Source organism: Lytechinus variegatus, chromosome 7 (assembly GCF_018143015.1).
Source record: "Lytechinus variegatus isolate NC3 chromosome 7, Lvar_3.0, whole genome shotgun sequence".
NCBI lineage: Eukaryota > Metazoa > Echinodermata > Echinoidea > Temnopleuroida > Toxopneustidae > Lytechinus > Lytechinus variegatus.
This window is the reverse complement of record NC_054746.1, coordinates 10,964,772-10,989,381: the sequence shown is the minus strand read 5'-3', so window position 1 is coordinate 10,989,381 and position 24,610 is coordinate 10,964,772. Positions and strand designations below refer to the sequence as shown.

The 24,610-nt window shown below is 33.9% G+C and overlaps 2 protein-coding genes across 13 annotated transcripts in view; both read right to left on the bottom strand.

Moving 5' to 3' along the window:
• LOC121418430 overlaps positions 1-15,247 on the bottom strand; it is a 36,168-nt gene extending 20,921 nt beyond the window's left edge. Inside the window, exons 1-5 of one of the 5 annotated variants that reach the window (XM_041612292.1) lie at positions 15,121-15,247; positions 10,084-10,928; positions 9,549-9,572; positions 3,582-3,692; positions 468-539 (exon numbers count right to left, since the gene is read on the bottom strand). In XM_041612292.1, the coding sequence (XP_041468226.1) occupies positions 468-539; positions 3,582-3,692; positions 9,549-9,572; positions 10,084-10,227 (351 nt within the window). In that variant the 5' untranslated portion in view covers positions 10,228-10,928; positions 15,121-15,247. Of the gene's footprint in view, positions 1-467; positions 540-3,581; positions 3,693-9,548; positions 9,573-10,083; positions 10,929-12,833; positions 12,855-15,120 lie in introns of those variants that run through there. The other 4 variants (XM_041612295.1, XM_041612294.1, XM_041612296.1 and 1 more) reach the window with 4 other exon arrangements.
• Positions 15,248-17,193: 1,946 nt separating this feature from the next.
• The window catches only part of LOC121418429 (mitogen-activated protein kinase kinase kinase kinase 5-like), a 93,551-nt gene continuing 86,134 nt past the window's right edge, over positions 17,194-24,610 (bottom strand). For all 8 annotated transcript variants that reach the window (XM_041612283.1, XM_041612284.1, XM_041612285.1 and 5 more), the window contains one exon: positions 17,194-23,945. In XM_041612283.1, coding sequence (XP_041468217.1) covers positions 23,802-23,945 — 144 coding nt within the window. In that variant the 3' untranslated portion in view covers positions 17,194-23,801. The remainder of the gene's footprint in view (positions 23,946-24,610) is intronic.

Sequence of the window (24,610 nt, the reverse complement as noted above, 5' to 3'; positions counted from 1 at the left end):
CACAAAAATAATGAAAAAAGGGTATCTATTTCGCAAGGACAATTACGTGTTTAGGGTCGAATTTGCGAGGATGATAAAACAAAATTAAAATGTTTTATAAAGTATGTCCTTTTTGCCCCAACACTTCATGTTTAGAGTCCGATTTGCGCGAGGTGTAGAAGGTGGGGTCATCAGGTCGTACTAAACCAAATAAGGTAAAGCCGACGACTGAAGGACCCGTAACAATAAAACATTCCTGTACTTGTTTAGGGGTTCATTTCAGGGAATATTTGCCAAGATTATCGTTTTGTTTCCAATACTTGTTAAGGGTAGGGTTTGACACCCCAATACTTGTTAAGGGGTGCATTTTCAGAATATGAAAATTACGTGTTTAGGGTGCTTTTCGAGACCCCATGGTTGCGCATGGTATCCACTCGTGAATGGAAGTGGCCCCCCCCCCCCCCCGGGACCTTAGAATAGTATCTTACCTTGATAGGTAAAGGTTGAAAGGCTTTGGCTTCCCCTCTGCTTCTCACCATCAGGTCCTGTCTCCGCTGCTGCTTGGGGTTGGGCGGGGTAGGAAGGTGCACCCGTAAGGGCGGGGCGTAAGGTAGGTTAGGGGGTATATAGCAATAGGAATGAGAGTCAGAAGGCGGCGAGGAGAATTGGAAAGGATGAGCCAGAATGTTAGGGGAGAGGAAATCAGAACGAACATCAGTGTTATCATCGGGGAAATACGGTCTCACGGCATCAGTCCCGCTCTCCGCAGGCCCCAGCCCCATTTTCCTTGACTTCTGAGGAGTGTCTTTTCTCTCTTCCAGTAATTCCAACTTCACATTCCCACCAAACAGTATTGCAGCTTTTGAATGAGTTGTCAGAGTTTTATTGTCATTGCGTATTCTTTTAGTTGTTACTATAACTTTAAGTCTTGTTCCAAGTTCTGAATCAGGATCTAGAATAGGAACTGTTCCCCCCTGCCTTAGTCCTGTCATGTGTTGACTGTCTCCCCCCTTTGATCCCTACATAGGAGAGCACATAGGCATGAAGGTTGGTCTAAGATCAGTTTATCATTTGAAAGTACTTTAAACTTAATACAGGTTTCTTTCAAAAGAATGTTAATTAGGAAGAAGGCAGACTATGAAATTCAGATTGAAAATTATATTTTTTATGTTTCCTTGAGAATTCACCTATAAAACATTATTCTGTTTCCTTAAAAAAAAAATTTCCAGGGTAATATCCCTTTTGAATCACTTTACAAAAATTTTCTTGAAAGCTATGTAGTTTATGGTGTAATTCACAATGTAAACATTTACGGTATGGGCACATATCACAATTTAGAAATAGAATTATTCCCATGAAAAAGGGGATAAATTTTATACTACTTTACACACCCATCCCCAAGACCCAGTAAAAATTTCACAGTTGATAATTCATCAAATTAAAATATCAATTAAAAAAAATAATAAAAAAATGAATTAGAGCACTCATTTTTTCAAAAAATGAACTGATTAATACACAAAATGAAATATAAATTAAAAAAAAGGAAAAGAAAACATTGCTCAACATATATACAAGTCAAAAGCTGCCTGTCGAAATCTTCAAATCAATCCCGATTTTGACACTTAGCATAAATAAGCCCTGCTTCAAGTCCAGTTCAAGAAAGTGCAAGTTCAATAACAGCCGGCAAATACAAGCCCTCAGGCTGAGATTATAACTTGCATTCAAATAATAGCAAGCAATAGCTGGCAGGAAATTAATACTACTACCAACAGAATGTTTGCCTATTTTTGAACTTGCTGAAATGTCATTGCTGATATATTCATCTGACAAATTGATGAAATTTTTTCTCCACAAAAGGAAGCAATCCACATCAAAGTTAGAATGAGTAAATCTCAAAGCAAGTACATGTAGTTCTAGAAATACAGCTATTCATAATCTCAGTCGGGCTAAAATCAAACAAGCCACACGTATGTCTCCTCAGTTTGTGACAAATACTCTACATGAAATAGTAGCTTGATGCATTCAAAAGAAAGAGACAATAGGTGTTCAAATTCAAAGATTGACAAGAAGGGACTCTGATTTCATGTCACTCATGTTCATGCATTACTGAAAGATTGGGACTATACCTTTGATATTTGTTCCAAAATTGAATTGGATAGTTTTATTTACCAACAAAAAAAAAAAAACAATTCAAAACTAATATGATATCAAAACTCAATCTTAACACATCAATGAGCATGAAGAGTTTGACATTTTAATGTCAAAATCAATTTTGGAAATAGGTCAAAATTTGTTTAAGATGTGACGTACATGTACCTTGTGTCCAAAACGGACTACTCACAAGCAATTCTTTGTTATATACTGTACATAGATTTACTGAATCTCTTAATGAGAGTGCATGCAGATTCAATTGTGAATTACTGCTGGGTTTTTTTCCCACCTCTTGAGTTCTTGGTTCATTCAGCTATGTGTGATAGGTCCACTATTAAAGGTCAAGTCCACCCCAGAAAAATGTTGATTTAAATAGAGAAAAATCAAACGACCATAACACTGAAAATGCCATCAAAATCGGATGCGGAATAAGAAAGTTATATTTTAAAGTTTCGCTTATTTTTCACAAAACAGTGATATGCACAACTCAGTTACATGCAAATGAGACAGTCAATGATGGCCCTCACTCACTATTTCTTTTGTTTTTTATTGTTTGAATTATACAATATTTCATTTTTTTACAGATTTGGAAATTAGGACCAACTTGATTGAACCATATACATGTAGTATTAAAAAATGCTAATTCCTCATGCTCAGGGAGGAATTAATTGTTGCTCCACAGGACAGCAGGTAGAAAATGGGAATATTTCATAATTCATATAATTAAAACACAAAAGAAATAGTGAGTACATGTAGATGACATATCAGTCTCCTTATTTGCATACTGACCAGGATGTGGATATAACTGTTTTGTGAAATTATGTGAAATTTTAACATTTCATAACTTTCTTATTTTACATCTGATTTTGATGAAGTTTTCAGTGTTATGCTTGTTGGATATTTCTCTTTTTATTCAAATAAACTGTATGTTGGGGTGGACTTGTATTTCATTTGATCTCTCATCAAAGAGAAGATTTCACTCATTCTATGTGTGTCAATTTGAAACCAAAACACATTTGATGATTTTTGTTGTTGTTGTTGATGGATTTCCTTTTTTGTTTTTTTTCAAAAGTTACAACAAAATACACAAATTTTATAGACACTTGTACAAGGACCTTACAGAAATAGCAAAAATACAAGCAGGGCATACATGCAGGACTCCAATGAAAGCTTCATTTGCCCAAAAGCTTGACTAATCCTTCTGTTAAAAAAAAACATTTTGATGTAAAACAAAAGGATCAGTCAAGCTATTGGACAATAAAATTTAAGATTTTAAACAAATTTTCCTTTTACCATTTCAAATAGACCAGTTTTTAATGAAACTATTATGTGCGACAAACACAAATTTTCAAGTGGTCTTAAACTTTTGCAAATGATGGTAGTGCAGTAGAATATTCACTTTGTTGAATAGTTTCCATGTTCTATAGATCTTTATTATTTATTTCACTTACTTGTCTTAAATATCCCGGCTGTGTTCTGGGTTGATAAACAGTTCCTCTCGCTTTGGCCAGGGGAGGAATCCTCTGCTGTTTGAATTTATTACTGGGAAGTCCATAGGGATCCTGAACATTGCATGATATGGAAAGGAAAATAAATCATTTCCAAATATATTATCATGACATTAAAAAATCAATCATATCATGAATTTACTCTGAAAATTTTCCTTCCACTGTTCTATATCATCTGAAAGGCCTATAACATAAGTGACATTAGTTGAATGTGTAAATGGTCCATTAAAAAAAAAACATTGAGGATTGTATTACAATATAGGATCTTGATCAGAGGTTGTAATGGTAATGATTTATTGAAAATTCTTTCGCAGCCAAAGGCTGAATTGCAGAATATTTTACAAAGCAAGTACAAGAATACATGATAATCAATTGCATAATGACACAATGCTTAAAGGTCAAGTCCACCTCAGAAAAATGTTGATTTAAATCAATAGAGAAAAATCAGACGAGCCAGTTACATCCAAATGAGAGAGTCGATGACGTCACCCACTCACTATTTCTTTTGTTTTTTATTGTTTGAATTATACAATATTTCAATTTTTACGAATTTGATTAAATTAGGACCTCATTGCCTGAAGCACAAAATGTTAAAATAATGGAATTCCACGTGTTCAGGGAGGAATGAAACTTCATTTCACATGACAATGATGAGAAAATAAAAATATTTCATATGATAAAATACATGTACAAAAGAAATAGTGAGTGAGTGATGTCATCAACTCTCTCATTTGGATGTAACTGGCTCGTTCATACAACTATTTTGTTGAAAATAAGCGAAACTTTAAAATGCCATAACTTTCTTATTTTACATCCGATTTTGATGAAACTTTCAGTGTTATGCTTGTTTAATTTTTCTCTTTTATTCAAATCAAGTTTTTGTTGGGGTGGACTTGTCCTTTAAGAAATTAAAATAGTTAAAAAGAAACTTGCCTACAAAAAAATAGATGGATACAGGACTTTTCTAGGGCTTTCTTTTTATTTTTTCTAGGGATATTTTGAGCAACGTTTTTATTTATTATTAGCCCCCATGTATTTTTCCCCTGCTGATTACATTACATACCGTTATGACTAAATCCACAAGTTGTAATATCTTGACAGATGAAAGATCAATTTCAAGAATTTTACAAGAATTAAAAAAAAAACGCTTGAGAATTATGGTTGATGATTTATTTACAAGGCATATTTGTGATGATGTGTTATGTTTAAATTTCTTTGGAACGGTTACAGAAGGCAAATGCTAGTTAACTTGTTTTGTCTCCGGCATTTCAAAGGTAATTGGCTGCATTATTTTATTCCAATTAGTTCAGTGTAATTGCATTTTGTATTTCTTTTGCTGAAAAAATAATCTTAACAATGACTAGTGATATTGAGGTGAATATCACACATGTATATATTCAGACAAAAAGTTTCCAGACATAACATCCCTCATCCTACTTTATTGATATAATTTTATTGAGAAGTGTTTTCTTTATTTTCATTTGTTTTTATTCCTCAAAATTCAATAAATGACAGATACATGTGATCATTTGATTAATCTCCATTTTACATTACTAAATAAAAAGTAACTAAATATTGTTATTAAAATAAGCTGATAAAATATCAGGCAGCCAATACAGATAAAACATGCAGGGAGCAGACACGCTGTTGAAGAAGGTGTATTTGATATAACCTTTGACCTCTGCTGGTGACATATCAACTGATTGACAGCCATCCAGGGGGTAATATCTTGGAGGGCATGCTGAGATTATTTCGAATCTCAGGGGCTCCCTGGACAGACCTGAATAATATATGTGTTGTTCGCTTGCTATCTCCACTTTCCTTTTCCTTTCCAGCATTTTCTACAGTCAAACACTTGAATATGCATTTTGGGTTGGGCTAAACAAGTAGGCCTCCCATGGCATGGGAATACAAGAGGCTATTTCAACATGAAACAGAACTTTGAATATTTGCAGATAAAGATGCCCCAAGTACATGTAATCTCAAATATGCCTAATCTGTTCTTTGATAAAATTTGAAACTTTAGAAATCTCAATGTCACTTTCTTTCCTTTTTTTCAATTGTCATTAAATTTTTTTAAACACTGATGTACACGTGTCATAATGAGTTCACTATGTCAAGCTTTTGGCGAACTGATTACCCACTGTAAAGGGGTACTCCTAGGCCAAGCTGAAAGTAACATAAAACCATGTCGTTGTGAATGTAGAATATGTGTATGACAAATTTAAATCAAATCATACATGTACATGTATACAACATGAATGTGCACATAATAATATGTCAAGAATATATTCAATGAGACGGGTAAAGAAAAATATAGTCAGCCAAAGCTACATATTTCAATAAAATCAATTTTACTATTGTTGTTTATTTAATCTATAAAATAACTCTTATGCTCTCTGTTATATCATTCATGTAGGCCCTACATTACATGTTGTATTTTACTCTGTATTCAATATAGGCTGAATATTTTTATATACTATCATGTTCACATTTTTATGTTTGTATATCTTATGTAAATATGTTTCTATGTTTGTACTCTCATACCCCGAGAGGGGGTCGATAGAGTCAATAAATCTTATCTACTATTTCAACAATATTTTTCTAGTTTGTTATACATGTAATTACAGTAATTTGCAGTTTTAGGAATATGCCTAAACAGTTTATTGCATATCTTCCATATTCGCTGTTGTTATTTACAAACATAAAGAATATTTATTGATGTTTTTAAAGGGGTACACTCTAAATTCCAAGGTTTTAAAATATATCCAGATCGGCTAGGAAGTGACCAGCCGAACATTACAATGTAGATTTAGATTTAAACCTTGTTGATTTAAATATAAATCTAAAAGATTCAAATTTAAATCTTTTTGAGATTTAAAAGTAAATCTTTAAAATTATCTTTCGAGATTTAAAAGTTAATCTTTAAGATTTAAAATAAATTCTAAATTCGGCTGGTCACTATTCACAGCCGATCTGGATTTATTTTAAATCCTTGGAATTTAGAGTGAACTCTGGGCTGGAAGCCTGGAAATAATAGAGCAAATGCTGAAAATTTCAACAAAATCTGAAAACAAATGCTGAAGTTATTGAATCGACTAAAGTTTAGCAATATTTTGTGAAAACAGCTAGAAAACATCACAAATATTCATTACACGGACTGATGATGTCACATCCCCACTTTCCCTTTGCTTTTTATTGTACATCAAATTATAATCATTTCATATTTTCATATATTATGTACATGATATGTAATAAAATGAATTTAAAACAATGAATATACATGTACATACATGTATAATGCATTAAATCAGCTGTCAATCCAATTGTTTAAATTCTTGAAGGATAACATTTGAATAAAAATCATACAATAAAATACATGTACCTGTATAAAGAACAAGTGGGGATATGACATCATCAGTTTGATCACTGAATATTCATAAATACAGAATTGTTTCACTGAAATAAAGCATACATGTATATTCAAAATTTCATAACTTTTTCATTCCTTATCCAATTTTGATTAAATTTTCAGTGTTGCGTTTGTCTGATTTTTCTTTGTCTATTCAAATAATATCATTTTCAACCTGGAAAACCTCTTTAAATCAGTTGTCAATCCAACTGGTTTCATTCTAGGTGGACAAAATCAGAAAAAATGTAATTTATTTTACATAGTTCCATAAAATAAAAAAGAATATGTGGGGATATGATATCATTCAGCTTTTTCATTGTATATTCATGAGGACATGCATATTCTATTCAACAAAATAAAGCAAAGCTATGTGTCATAACTTTCTTACTCCTTGTCCGAATTTGATGAAATGTTTGTTGTTTTGTTAGTCTCATTTTTCTTTATCTGTTCATATCATATTATTTCCAGCCTGTAATACTCCTTTATGTTTTTGTAAGAGATGTGAAATGAAGATTGAAAAAATAAAAGATATTCTTAAATATACAGTCTTATGATTCCCATTTTACAATTGTTTGCACAGTAAATTTTGTAAGACACCATGGTGAACCCTAATTTAGTGCTTGGTTGCTATGCAATTATTTAGAAAGCCGTTGCCGGGGGCATAGATTAAGTGGTTTATAACTTTTAGAACTAACACTTTACCAAACAAAACAAGATCAGTATAGATTGGACAATGATACAATACAAGTCCTGATTAGGGTGCACAATTGTGACTGAGTAACAAATACCAAAGTTATAGTTTACAGTTTACAGATATTTTTTTTTCAATCTGTACAAACCACAAAGTATGTTTCCATTCATTTAACATTAATGATTATAATAGGCATATGTATAATGCCATTTTATCTAGAAATAATCTATTTCGAGGTGCATTGTTATCATTATTATTACCCCGGCCTTAGCTTGAGCTGCCTTCCAACCCTGCCCGGTACCCTCACCTGGGTCAAGTGCAGCAGTGTGGATAAATTTCTTGATGAAGGAAAACAAGTCATGGCTGGGATTTGAACTCATGATCCTCTGTTTGGAAGGTGAGAGCCAGAACCACTAGACCACAATGTGCCCAATATTTAAATGAGTTACTTTTTTCCTTGATTATATTGTGACTATTCTGGTTGATGGATCAACTTGGATGTACAGGTTACACTGTACACGAATAAACTTTTTATTCTTCCACAACACATGCCAATATATGGTAAATCAACCAAACTGCCAGTTCACAAATTTACATGTACATATATGGAACATTAATATTCTATTCCTTTCATTTTCCAGATATAGCTCTGGTTGTTTTTCAGTACTATTGTGTATTATATACATAGTTTTTATTTTACTTTAATTCATGAGCTTTGTAAATACTGGTAGTGAAAAGGAACACTATCACTATACTTATTATCACCCTACACTTTTGTGAAGATAGTTATCAAATCAAAACATATTTTTATTGAAAATATCATGTATTCTACAAAGAGCAATGCCCTGTGATCAATGTACATGTATACTTCTCAGTATTCAGTTTTATTTTAGTACCGGTATCATGTTTTTTTTAAATTCTTTACTCTGAACTGAAAGAACAATTGGTGATGGTACATACATGTTGTACTATTTTTTACAGAAATGTAATTCAGATACACTTTCAAACAATTCAAAACAACAAAAACAATACCAAATACCCCACATCAAAATAAAAATAACCATTAGCCCAACAAACACCCCCAGTACAGAAATATCCTCAAGAAAAAAATGTGCAAATACGTACACAATCTTAGCAAATTCATAAAAAGATGAGGAAAAGGTGCTAAAAAATATATAATTATGAATTAAATCTCAAAAGAAATTTAAAGAAGAAATCTCATCAGATAGACCTACATAGATTATTTTTGTATGTACATGTATTAAAAAAGATAAAAATACAGTATTGTTCAATCAAAATGGTTATCAACAAAGCTGTCAATAATCACCAACTTATCTTGCACAATCCTTGCTCTTCGCACCAAACAAATATGATAAACAAATTAAATAGGTCTATGTACTTTGTCCCAAGATAATAAGTTTGATAGTTAAGAGCTTGGTTGAAGAGGCTTTAAAAGTGTACTTTTTGTAGTTTGATACTGAAACAGGAGAGTTTGTATTTGGGTCAGTTTTTATCTATCCAACTTATTCTTCATGCAACTTAAATCCAAAAGTACATAATTTCTTAATTTTTAAGATACATTGTAAAATGTTTTAATATCTTGTTTCACAATGTATTTGCTTGAATATCAGCATAAAATCAAGGAGATATTAAAGTGCACTACTATGTTTACACCAGACACCACTGGATACACATTATGAAAGTGTGATCCCAAGAAAAGGGTGAAATGAATAATATTCAGAGAAATAACTCATTCACAAGTGCCCCAATACCAAGAATTTCATTATTGGCTTTGTCAATCACTTACATTTTGATTTGATTCTGGAATATACTATCAAAAAAAAAATAAAAGTGCTTGAAACCAATTTATTGTGCCCACTCTTATGATCTTATTCTAAAATATTGATTTTTTTATTAATTGAACTGAACTTTAAAAATCACAATTGATAGAGCTGCACAAAATATTTGATATCCAATTCAAATATCAATAATGGATAATTTGTCTAAAGTTCAAAGATGAAAAAGTTTTCATGACTACCATGTGTGTTTTTTAAACTAATGGAAAATCATTTATTCTGAAACTACATGTACATACCTCAGATTGTGTATAAAAAGGAAAATTTAATTTTTACCATCATCATCATCACCATCACCACCATCACTATCACCATCAACATCGTCATCATCATCACCATCATCAACATCATCATCATCATCACCATCACCAACACTATCGACATTAACATCATCATCACCATCATCACCATCATCACCACCATCATCATCATCGTCTTTATTATCATTACTATTATCATAATCAACTTTAGAAAGAAAGAACTCACCTGGGAGAGATAGACACCCGTCATATTTCTGGGCGATTCCCTGGGCTGATGATAGGGTCTCCTGACCGGCAACGCACTGTAGGTCAGCATGGTGCTAGAGCTTGCAGGAGGGAGGTCTGCTTTGGGTTCAACACTCTTCATCATGGCAAATTGGCAATGCAGGGTTCAAGTCAGGTTTGAAAACCAACCAAAAGTCTGCTATTAAACATATGATATGATAGTCCAGGAGAAAATTTCAAAGAACACAAACAGTTAGTTGTTGTAGATCATGCATCCTGAACTTGAAAGGCATCCTTGCTGTTTTCGTTCAAAAGGCATCATTTTCATATCCTCCAAGATGGAAAATGTTGATGAAACTGAAAGAGATCCCAAAATCAAAGACGCAACAGTCGATCATTCGTCTTTGTTGCACAGAGTAGAATAAAAACAGCTGATATTAAATCTCTGCCTTTATACACCTCTTCCTTTCCGCTGCAGCTCCCTTGGTGGATAAACCAAACCTGAGCTTGATTATCAATACCACGAGACCACAGACAACTCGCATGCGATGTCGATTCCTCTTCCTCTAAAGAAAATCTATGCCTCCGAGCATCTAATCTACATCAATGCACTGAAACTCCCTTTGTGCGTTCTTTTTTTAATTTGTTTTTTTCTTTCAGTATTCTCACTTCTTTTTCCCCTTCAAGATGGTGCTCCGCTATTCAATACTTGTTTTATGCCTCAGGGTTGATTGCTGCGGTTGCCGGGAATCTCAGAGATTGTATTTTGGTGTCATATTTACAAACAAATATACAAATTTTTTTCTTCTTCTTCTATCAGTACAATATCATTGTGTATCCTGGGACCTGGATGATAGAATTATAAGAGAAGACAAGAGAGGGATGTTAGTTGTTAACTGTGTAGAGCCTTATGAAATACTGGTTACATGTAGATCTAACTTACAAATATACAGTCCACATGATTTCATATTCAATCAAATCTTTATTTAAGATAAAAACACCACACAAAGTAACATTAAAACATTCAGTTGTGTGGCTTTCCATGAAGGTTATGAAAGACCTGTGAGGCTGGATTGACAAAACATAACAAACATAACATTAATCAAAATAACAATATAAATAATCCACAAAATCTCCTATTGATCAATAATAAATTGTTATCATGAACAAACAAAAAAATTTGAAAATCGATTCCGGATCATAATTCAAGATAAAATCTTTTTCTCCAGCAAAATTTTAGATCATTATCAATGGAAACAAGTCGATCAATAAATTTTTCAATATAAATTTGTATTATGAATATCAGAAATCATCATATATTGAGTGGTTAAACACCACACACATACAACTGGTAATATTTTTTATGATTGTTTTATGTACAGTTATTGAAAATAAGTTCCTCCTGAACCCCCCCCCCCTCCCCCTCCAAAGATTATTTGTATTTATGGGGAATGGATTATTGTTTTCTGACCCCAGACTTTGTTTAAAATCATCAAAAATGATACCTGTAAAAGATAATTCTTTGGCCAAGCCCTGCTTAGTCTCAGGAAATAGTCATGACAGGGGGAAATAGATGATTTTTAAGGCAATTTACTTAAGGCAAATGATTTTAAATTTCTCATCAAAAACTGACACCCATATGACTTTAATTATGTTTTCAACTTCCCTATTGTCATCCTATGTCAATATTGTTAATCATAAGATTTCAAAATTCTAAAAATTACTTTTATTTTGAATGTTTTGCTTGCAAATTAAACAAAGCTTGTATTTCTCATATTTTCCTTCTCTCCCTCCCATCTTCCTTTTATTCCTTTCCTTGCACTTTTTGTATAAAAATGTATTACCATTTTAAAATATTACTTTGCTCCATCCTAAGAAAGGAAAAAGGGAGTAAATTATTTGAAACAAAGATCATATACATGTATATTTTTTTAGACCATCTAAAAAGTACATACAGTTGTAATACCATTAATAATTTTAAAAATAGATGTAACAGAGATGTATGTAAAGTTTAATCAAAGTACAATGATTGATTAGAGCTTATTTACAGTATATAAATTTTGAAATCCTCAGGAAGACTAAATTTAACTGTACTCATACAATTTCACAGGGGGGGGGGGTCATTATGAGACAGATTCGCTTCCAGGTATTTACCCCCCCCCCTCCTTACAATATTGATATGAAAGAAAATGAAAGCAAATCAAACAATTTAATTTTCCATTATCCAGGTTAGTCCACATATCACAATGACCTTCACTTTATAATCACTTTCAAACCTTGTAGTTCTAATCACTTTAGTGCAGAAGCAATGAACCGAAATTGAGTTTTATAACAGGGCTCTGCGACACAAAGAATAGCAATCGATTGTCAGGCTCACATTTACCATCGCAATACACAATAACCATTAAAATTTACTGTAGAAATGAGTACGACGACAATCGCTAAGCCTTGTGTTACCGGGCCAAGATATTGTTCAGATGTCCTTCACGACAGGGATAAAGTTTGCAAATATAAAATAAAGACTTCCAGAACACAAGGTTTGAAGATAGAGTGGGGGAGAAAGAAAGAGGGGAAGAGAAGAGCACTGCAGGAAAGGGTAAAAGGGGAGAATGGATGTAATAGAGGTACATAGAATAGGAGATAAAGGAAACGAAGCATACATGTATATGATGTAGATAATTATGAAGAGGATACACACAGAGGGGTGTACATATATACAGTAGTACCATACATGTAGCTCTATGGTAGTACCTGATGAAGAAGATGGATCACTGGAAGTTTCTCAAAATTGGGTGTGCCTGAAACATTAACACACTGCATTATCAGTCCTTGCAATATGATAGCTGATTGCCATGTGAAACAAATTTTCAATAAATTACCTGCAAACAAATTTTCTTCATCCATTAAGGTAAACAAAATAATTGTTTATGAAATGTTATATCTCATGAAATTTTATGAAAATTGGTTTTAAAGCTAGCTAACAAATTTTATGTTCATCATAAATTCACAAATATCTCCCATTCAGCCAAGTGTCATAATTGGAAAGACCCTTTTGTGCAAAGTGATTTTGACTTTAATTCAAAGAAATCAATTTCTTTTTAAATCCCCCCCCCTTGGCGTTTTCTTTCTATCCCTGTCCAAGTAATCTTGTCTTTTCATCTACCTTTGCTTTGGCCTGCTCTCATAAATTGAAGGTCAAGTTCACCTCAGACAAATGTTGATTTGAATCAATATAGAAAAATCAAACAAGAATAAGGCTGAATATTTCATGAAAAATCGCACGTACATGTAAAATAAGAAAGTGACATTTCAAAGTTTCACGAAATTTCAAAACGTCACTTTATTTAACATCCGATTTTGATGAAATTTTCAGTGCTACGTTTGTTAGATTTTTCTCTTTTCATTCAAATCAACTTTTGGTTGGGGTGGACTTGTCCTTTCAAGAGGGGGAAAATTATAGATATCAACATACAAAAAAATCATTTAAAAAATGCAAATCATATACTTTGCACTTCTGCATTCTGGATTCTAAATGTTTAGCAGCAGAGGACTACTAACTTCAGGCTAGATCTCTATTGTCTATACCGAAGACAAAGTTTTGAAGTGAAACAAGCTACAAAGTGAAAGAAGACTGAGAAAGAAAGGACTGCACTTGCATTAACTAAGCAAAAGACAGGCTAGCAGAGATGCCAAGTTCAAAGACCAGCTATGCGTGAGATTTTCTGTGAATCTGAGTGAGATCACAGACATTGTGTACAATGTATATGGGGATAGGCTGTGATAGTTGCGTGAGACAGAGATTTGAGGGGATAAACACGAGTCCAAAATGCTTGAGTCCCACGCATAATGCGTGGACTTGGTAGCTCTGGGCTAGAGTATGGTTGGAACTACCCCTTATCGACCACCTAATCTTCTAAGCATCGTATCTGCGAAAATATTCATCAATTTTACCCAGTTTTCGTCTCATTTGTGCAGAAAATTAAGCAGATCAGATTCCCATGTTTCGCACGGCGACTCCGATTCAATCCGCGTATATATCGACGAACAACGAATACGACGATTTTACATTTGCACCCATCTTTTGAAACCGACCACCCGCGATACACTAAGTTTACGGCCGATTCTTGTCGCGGTGGCGAAGAATTTTAACTCTTCCAAATCAGTTCTATGATGTCAACATGCTAAATGATCGTCTCACTACTTCCATTGCGAGCTCCGGTACATCACCACATGATTCGACGATTGACGACAGAAATTTGTTCTAAAGCCGTTTCCTATCCGATTTCTTGGTTTTTCAGCGGGGTTTGGGTCTGGTCAATACAATTTTGATTAATTCTACTCAATTTATACTTTTTGTTGCTTCCTTTTTTCTCGTAAAATCGATTCTTACCGTTTCTATGGACACTGCGCCTACTCTCCCGCGCGTATCGTTTGTAATACGCAATAATTTTAACGCGCGCAAGGTGGTCGGTTTCAAAAGAGGTGGTCGATATGTGGTAGTCTCACCATATATTATAAAAGTCCATGGCCCAGGCCCCAGCCAAGAAAAAAAAATTGAAAATAATAATCTGTGATTTGTGAAGAAATTAAAAATCCTAACTAAACTTAGAATCAGTCTACTAAAATACTGGTCAAGAAATTTGGCATCATTCACACAAAGACAAAGTCTCCTTCCTTGAACTTGTCACTGACACTGGGCCTGCACCGCTAGAGCCAAGGCCAAGAACGGTACACTCCCGTCTCCACTTCTCCCACGCCGGCCCGTAGCAAGCGCTGCCCCGTCAGCTAGCAAAGTGCACCGGCTAGGAAAGTAAGAGCCAGCTCACACCTGCACCGAATGAAGAGTTTCGAGAAAGGAGTCACACTCACACATTTCCAAGTTTACCGGTATATCAAAACTCTTTTAATTACCTTACTTTTGAAATACATGCTTCTCACAAACATAAGTCTGTAATTTGCTTTTCAATTTATCATTACAACTAGTACAAACCCAATGCTAAAATTCAACAATAAAAAGTTTCAAAAGTTTGTTGCTTACCCCATCGTCGAGTCGGAGAGAAAAGTCGGCCGTGTTTAAGTTTTCATAAGAAAAGTATGGTTTCTCACGTGTACAGTTTGATAAGATATATAATGTAGAGATCCCTACTTAGCGCACTCACTTGGGGTCGGAAATTAGGTGTGTTGTCAATGAAGCATGACGTCATAGCAACGCCAAGCTGCCTTTGGCACTTCGGCCGCTGCACTGAAGCGTGGCTTTGTAAACAACTCTCAATCAATCATCTAAATCAACAGTGGAAAACATTTCCAACTCTTGCATATGTTATTTTCCTCCTTTCTTATCTTGGTATTGCGTAGTGAAATAAAAATGAAGGAGATTCAACCATAAATGTGTGTATAGTATATCTTTTTGTGTTTTGCTATACATTGTAACTTTTGTTAAATTTTGGAATGAAAAAGAATAAATGTAATCAATCAAGTATTTTAGATAAGGTATTCCCGGCTTCATCTTTTTTTTAATATGTCACATATTTACCTCAATACAAACCCTTGGCTCAGGGGAAGCCGAACGGTTTTGGAGAGGGAGGGTGCCTGAGGCTGACCATGCAAAAAAAATTCACGCCATGGCCCCTGAGGTTTATACATGAATTTCACACCACTCTCCTACAGCATAGTTTGTACTCAGTTAATGATGCTATTTCCTTGAAATTCATTTTCTTGATACATGTATAAACATTTATTCTTATAAATAGCCTCATTATCATAGTCTGGGTGGGTTTGCAAACAAGGCAGGGTAAAAATGTGTCCACTTAACCATTCCTATCCTTTTTTTTTTGGAGTGTATCATACCACTAAAAATAACTTTTTTTTGTTGCTTTATTGCTTCTCTCCCTTATATCAAAATGCCCCTTCTCTTCAATGACCTACCTATTACATACCATGATGTAGGTTGAAATGCTAATTTTCACTTGCTGAGCCACTATAGCTGGGAAATTGCATAGTATAATGTTTCGGTTGGGGGTGGTAAAATAAAGCTTCATTAATAAAACTAGTCTTTTTTTTTCTTTTGCCCAGTTTCTATATGCTCCCTACACAAGCACCCCTTTGGTAGAATGTCTTATATTTTGTGTTGGGAATTTAAAATACTGATTTTCCCCGATACATTTTTTTTTCTTAGCTCAACCACTGCACTTCTTGCAGACAAGAGCCCCATCACCTGAATAGTATATTGTATATCATGCTTGTGATGCAAGATATTAAGTTTCACTGGCACTCATTCCACTTCAACGTTCAGTTATTACCCGTTCTCTTCGGTCAAAACTATCTACCTCTTCAACATATATAATAATTATCCACTTTTATATATATTACTTAAAACATCGGAACGACGTCTTTAAGCGCTTTACAGATATATGACTACCCCGGTCATTGGATCCTGACATGCCCACAAACAATGGATGCACTTTCTCCTCTCCCACGGGAGCATTCAACAAGAGTTCCATGACTAGTTGCTAGGCATACTACATAGGCTTTCGCATCCTACAGAGTACCCATTTAACACCTGTGTGGAGAGCGTCAGTGTGAATTGATGCCTTGCCAAAGGACAATGGGCCATGGTGGGATTTTGATCACTCAACCCACAATGCTTCCACACACACTCTCTCTGTCTCTTTCCTTTCTCTTTGAGTCTCTTTCCCTCTTCCTAGATACTGACATCCTTGACATAGCTTGGCAGATATATTTCTTAAAAAATACAACTTCCTCTTCATGTCCTTTCACAAGTTTTTATCACCCCCTTGCACAAAAAAAAAACATTGCCAATGTACCCAACAATTTGAGTAAACACTTTATATTGATGCACAGATGTTACATTGAAATAGTACTTAGTATGTCAGCGGCAAGATTTGCATAATTACAATATGAACATGTGAACTCAACTTGTCAAAACCTATTTAATGAGAAGTTTCTCTTCTGGTTAAGTTAATATTCAAAATTTGGATTCTTAAATCAAATTTACTAATTTAGAAAGAACCTTGCCCAGCGCCTTATTGTTGTATCCATGCAGATAGCCACAGCTACATGTATGACAAACAGAATCAGAACACAAGAAAACACTGTTTTATGGCAGAACTTGTCTTCTTTTAATTAGAAAGAAATTTGATTAAAGCAATAATCTTGTATATACAACTGATTGAGATGACAGAACAATAATAGTTACTTTTTCAGCTATTCACACATAAGATATATTCATATATATATTTGTTAAGTAAATATCGACAAAGAAATGGATGGTTAATTTCATATGCCACAATCATGGTATTGCATCCTCATAATAATGAATGGTGTAAAATGCAATACAATTACAAAAGCGAAGAGCCACCCCCTATGGCCACATTGTATACACTAGTTACAAAAGTACTTGTAAGAGTTTGAAATTCACAATTATCTTCTCTTTTTGTTCAGATTTGACAATTCTTACTTAAGCTTTTGGACAAAGATGATGCAACATTGAGCATTCTACAGCACTGTTTTGTTACTATTACTTATTTGAATTGTGTTTACATCTAATTATCGCTTTTTTAAAATTCTTTTTCTTTATTTAAATTTTAATAATCCTGAGATAAAATATTAGGGTTTTTCTTTTTAATTAACAAATGGTAGTCTTGGCCCAATAATATAAAGCTTATACAATTGATCATGGGGATTATTTTTGTCATTGATTATACCCAATAATCAATGTAATCAATCATAGAAATAAGCCACACGATCAATTACTAATATTCATGACACAAGGCCCTGAGGCCCTGTTTCATGAAACTTGTTATCATAACAAATTTGCGATAACAGTTTCAAGCTACAGAAATCATTCAATTTGATTGGCTGATGGTTATTATGCATATTGTATATTTCATTTCAAGCATGACACCAAGGAAAAAAGGGAACTGGTGCGAGAGAAAAGAAATAGATATATGAACAAATAAATAGTTTTTAATATTGTTTGGAAGATATTTCATTGAGAAAAGAAAAAAAATCTTCCCAGCGTGTGTAAAACATTATGGCTAGTAGATTTCACCTTCTTCCAATGAAGATCTACGAATAACTTGTGAGATACTAAGAAGTTGTAGAAAAGGTGTGATAATTGATATGCGAATCATCTCAAATCAATTGAATGCTACTAGTATAAAAAATGACTCCCATCATTAGGGGATGATGATGTGTATATGTAACATTGTGCCATTGTACATGCCGCATTTACAAGATATTTACACTCGAGCATGTACAAAGCACTAGAAGGCTGATGGGTTCAAACATCTCATTTATATGAATATTCAAATAGATTTGACACTTCTTTCCATGAACACACACCTGGGTCCCATTTCATAAAACTTGTTATAAGAACATATTTGCGACAAAAAAAACAGTTAAAAGCTACTGAAATCCTTCAATTAGCAAATAGAAAATTTGTGATAGAAATTGTGCATTTGTTATTACAACAAGTCTTTATGATAAAGGACCCAGGAGTATAAAAAATTTTTTTTTTCCATATCGCTTGCAACAAAAATAAAGACATACATCTAGTAATTACCATTCGGGGAGTGTTTCATGAAACAAATGTCAGTGATTTACATTGTTTTTCACGGATAGATTTGCTCTATAAGCCAATCAGATGCAAGGATTTCAGTAGCTTATAACAATATAGTCAATGAAAATCACTCACTATTTGTTTCATGAAATGCTCTCCCAGGTGGATTTTTTAGGAAGGGCTTGCTAAGCTAGAGAGGGTATTATTTTATCACATCGAATAGGAAGTAAAGTAATAAGATAAGAAAATGTGAATAGGTATGCAAATCACTGAAGAATAGATGTGCAAATTAACCAAAATTTACCAAAAAAGAAGACTGAATTGCAATTTAACTGTAATTATAAAATGTGTGAAGGTTTTTGATAAAAAAAAAAGTGCCCACACAAAGTACACTGGCATACTCTGAAGAATATTGCTTAATACCATTTCCAACAGTTATTAATCTGGAGGAATTCTGTAATTAGATTTGAGAATATTCGATTTATGCAGTTTTAAGCCACCAATGCAATAACCACATCGTGTTCAAATAAATGCAGCATTCTGAACACACTCTGAAATTCTAATGCCCATTTTGTAAAAGAATAGTTGGTGTTTCATTATTATAAAATTCATTTAGACATAGATAAATCTATTTGTGCACCAAAAGCCTCCATGTACGTTTATAATTTCATTTGTCGGTATTATTTGGGTTTTTTGTTTTAGTCGGTACCATTACCCATTTCAGATCCTAACTTGAAAATGGAAAAAAAAAATGTTTATTATAATGAAATAGTGTAGGCCTTGTCTCACAAAGAGTTGCAATTGATGTAATTAACCGACTATGGAAAGCCAGCAATGCCAAAATTTAAAGTACTTTTGTCTGTTAAAAAACGTTTTCTGAATATGTGTGAAGGTGTGCATCACTGTCTTTGACAATCCAGTGTGCTCTTCTTAATTTACAAATGGACACTGTCCCAATATCCTGTATGAAAAACTATGACATTGATGGATTTCTAAGTCGAGGTTGATTAGATCAATCGCAACTTTTTGAGAGGGGGGCCCTACAATCATTCATACGTATAATAATTTTGAAGTAAAAAGATATCTAATAAGGCAAATTGCAGCAAGTTATGAGAAGTGCACATCACTTCCGTTTATTTATTTAGGCTTGAAATTAATAAAACCCCAGCATATTGGATTAAACACATATTGAAATAAATTACCCATTGATGCATACTTGTGGGAGAGTATTGTATATATTATTGATTTTTTGAACAATAAGTTGCCCTGTAAAATAAGATACCATCAATCTTACAATTGATATCAATCATATGTTTCTGAAAAACCCATATACTCAGGAGTTACAGTTTGTGAAATTGATCGTATTTATAAAGCTTCCATCCCGGGATAGCTTTGAAGCTGCTAAAAGGGATTACTCTTCAAGGTTCAAGTCCCTAAAAGAGAATTTAGAAATGTGTACCCAAAAAACTCATCTTAGAGCACAACAAAACAGATTGACACATAAAGCAAAAAAATTAAAAATAACTGTAAGGGAAGAGGTTGGTCTGAGACATGAGGGAACGGATGGAAAAAAAATACAAAATAACAAGTCTTTGGTGAAATATTTTATGCAAGTGCTTAGAACAAAAAAATGTCTTAAAGTGGATAAAGTAAGAACGCAAACCATTTGGCAGTGTCATACTCTAAAAAGATCAAATCATCAACATTTACTACATATGAAAATGCTCTGCTGGTTAAAATGTGATATATCATAAAATTCAAAATCGACAGTACTTTCATCAAAACAGTAATATACATTAAATTAATCATTACATTTCATGTAGACAAAGAGACTTTCAAAATGGCAATCTACACTATTTCAAAGTTTTGGATACATAAAATTAGTGTGTAAATTATGTCATACAAAAGTCAATGCCATGCAATTCAAAGGAAAGAATTAAATTAATTCAAGGAATTCTACCATATAAATGGAAACACGTTTGCATTGACGAAATTCCAATGATTACTGATGCAAAAATATACAAATATTGCATTTAAGAAATTATAAAAATTACTAAACAGTGAAAAGAGAAAAAGGGAGAATGTTACTTCATACACATCTTGATAATACAGAGCTACATCTCTTTACTAAAGAGGCATAGACAAATATGTAAGTTTTTAAGGGATAAATTAATAAAATGTTAGAAGATAATGAAAAGGATTTGTAATACCGGTAGGAAATAAAAGATGGGTATGAAGAAGAATTGAAGGCAATTTGTGTTTAACACAACAGTCTATAAACATGAAAAAAAATCTTTATCACATTACATCTGATCTCCCCCACCCCCTCCCATTCCTATATAGAATTTTTGTAGAGGAATTATTAATCAAATGCTAGATAAGGAATATCAATGTTTATAACTTCAGTATTTTGTCATTTAATATTCTTATGGTCATTTTTACAAATAGTGTATAATGGACAAAAGGGATTTTGAAAAGATATGAAACATTGTGTGGACACATTTCTGGTGCACTTAATGGAAGACATTTAACAAACTGAATTAAAATCTTGTAAGAAAAAAATCACAAGGGCCGTGGTTTGTATTGCCCAATAAAAACTCCCATTTCAAAGGACAATAACTATTTTCTCATGAAAAATGCATAGATAGGACTAAGTAATCGATATGTAAACAAAGTAGGAAAGTATTTTTAGAAATCATTACAATAAAATGGAAGGCAAAGATGAATCAATATATATTTCAACAAATACCTTTAATTTTTTTTCTCTTAGAAAAATTGAGGACAAATCTTACAATTGGGGGTTAAAATTTACTGTCAACAAATGAATGTTTACCCCATGAATAAAGGCAGATATTCAGGACTTGTTTACGTGTGATCATGAGTTCCTTGAGTTCCTATTTTTTTTTGCTAGTGACAATTGTGATATTTTTCACATTTCTGTCTAACCTTAGTCTACAGATTATCATAAAACGGACTGCCCAGTTATCAGCTTCATTCATTCATCAGCTCTTTCAATCAGTTTACATAATAACAATTATAATAAATTAATTAATTTTAAAGTTTCAGTCGTGAATAAACCACAGGAGATAGGTTTACAAATAAAACACTAATCGGGGGTATTAACGAAATATCACGCACAAGGTATCTTTTGAATTCAACATGTCTGAGGAGTAGCCAAATGCGTTTGGACTGTTTCAAAGGTAACAAACATGGGTAATTAAATGCCCTGGCAAAATAAAATGGGATGTGTTTATGTTTCAAAAGATAGTCAAATTGGACCTTGGTATTTATCTCAAAACCATGACTGGTAATAGAACAAGTCACTAGCATATTGCCTGTGAGCTTTAAAAATAAGTGACCGGTCACATGATAGATATCAGCCAATCATTTGATCAGGATCCCTATCATCATGTTATAATCAATACTATTGCCTACTAAGGGGAAACATTCATACAATCATACAGGAAAATGACTCTAGTCACCACAATTGGTGGATGGAGACATAATACAAATGGGAAATTAACAAATGTATTCAACAATAACAAATGTATTCCCATATACGTACTGTTGTTCTATCCGAAAGCAAAAAAACATTGCTTCATGCAGCAAAACATACTTATTTCCAACATCTTGCATAGAGCAGTACTTCCACATATTAGAAAGAAAACTATACACAGTTTGACTTGCTGATATTCACTGAAGTAATTCATCTTGCAAAATATACAGATGTTATTTGTCAAACTTCAATATTTCATATCTTGAAACTCGCTGGCAATGCTGCTTATGACAACAAGATGTCTAGGAGTTTTAGACTTTGTCATGCGCAGCAATACCAGTGAGTATGGCATATATTTGTCTAGTTTATACTGAGAAAAGTCAAAAAGATTTTTTTTGTGAAGGACATTATCCTGAATTTCTGATCATTAAAGTTAAAATTCGATATTTCTATATTTACTTTCTTCAAACCCGGTACTTGCATTCATGCAAAAAAGAAAAGAAACAACACAATGGACAGCTTTAGGTTTTAATCAGCAACATAAACTCTCAATGGGGATGTGACTATTAAATCTTTCTCAATATCAAGGAATATCATATGTGTGAGTAGATGACTTTCTTCAGAAAAGGGTCAATTGCCTTTTATTTGTATATATGAATATGAAATTTTCAGACTAATTAGAGCAACAGAATAATTGTAGATCCATTTCAATGTGAGAAAAGATGAAATGTGTCAACAGAATTAGACCTTTGTATATCAAAATGCCTTCATGTAAATATATGTCACATAATGCATTTACTACAGAAAAGACAATTAGGGTTGATATTTGACAATATTTTCTCTCTTATTCATCCTGCGGTTATCTAAGGTTTGCAAAACAGTATCTGTTATCAATTCCTGTAGCCAGTCGAACAATCTTGACTCTTGACACAATTTGTGAAGTCAGTAAAAGTTGCAGGAAATTTGTGGGCTTTCAACGAAAACCTCAAAATGATGAAATAATGTAATGATTAGAAGGGGGTGATATATCTTGACCACCAAATAGCTCTGTAAACCAGCATTCTCCAGGCCAGGGCATATGTGAATTCCTTCAGGGGCACAGGAGAGGTGTCAGCTCGCACTGTCTAGCTGCAAAATGGTACATCCTCCATTCTCACACACAGTGGCTACAAGGACAAACAATTCATCCTTCTTTCCTTTCTTCCATAACCATGACGATGTTCAACCTTGAGGACATCCATCCCTTCTGTCGTCCATCCGTATCATCCCCTGCAACAGAACCATCTCCTGGTACACACAAGATGCATCACGTCACCCGACCTCCACGAGGGCAGCAGAACGTCCAAAGAAAAAATTGTTCACGTCCTCTACTTGACTGCCTTTTGGAGGTACACAATCGCAAATGTGGCAGGAACTTATCCTCATCAACTTGCCAACCTAGCGGAGGTACACTAATGCAGATGTGGCGGGAACTGACCACAACATATTCGCATGCCCTGTGGTCACATCAACATGCCCAACAAGTGGAGGTACACAATAGTAGATGTGGCAGAAACTGTCCACATCATATTCACATGTGTTTACATCATCAATGTACCTGCCTAGCGGAGGTACACACTGATGCAGATGTGGCAGGAGCTGTTCACATCATGTTCGCGTGTCCTGTGAGTAGGTATATATTGCAGGGTGCGGTAGGGTCTGATAAGGGATGGCTCTTGAGTACGGTGAGCTTCTCGTGACCTAGTAACGTGAACAGTTTGCTCTTGTCACAGATCTCTTGGGTCACCTGAAAGAAAAAAAAACAAAGGATTCAAAACAATTACAATGTGTTTAAAAATTTATCTTTGCTTTTGGTTAGCTAGGTTAGTTAGAAGTTGGAAACATGCATATCAAGATCAACAAGAAAAGTAGTCTTTATGGACAGGTTCCTATAATCTTTTAATGGGTGATAAGATTCAAAGGAAATCAAATGTGCAGTCTTCATAGACAGGTGCTCTTTTCAGTACAGGCAGTTGCTAAGGCAGGTTTGGAATGTAGATCATGTTTTCATCATCCTCAGCATTTAAAGTCTGTTTTTCCCACTTTGTGGGGCTGGACTGTTCCTAGTCCTTGATGGCTCTCTTCCATGCTGTCCTGTCATTTGGGTTAATGTGGATGATGTTCGACACTTTCTGACTTCTCTGACAGTTCCCCATATCTTGCATGATCTCCCACAAGGATTTCTCCCAACAACATAGAAATTTAATTAATATTCTCTTGAGCCAGTGGCAGTGGCAGACCATGACCCAGAGGGGCACTGTGTTGTTTGCTAACAATGCTGTGCCCCTCCAATGCTTTGCCTCCTCCAGGTCACCATGTCTAGTATGGCAGGGAAAATTAGGAATAGGGAAGTGGCTCAGGCTTTATTGGGATGCCTTTATGTTCTCATGGAGATTATTACATGACCTTTGA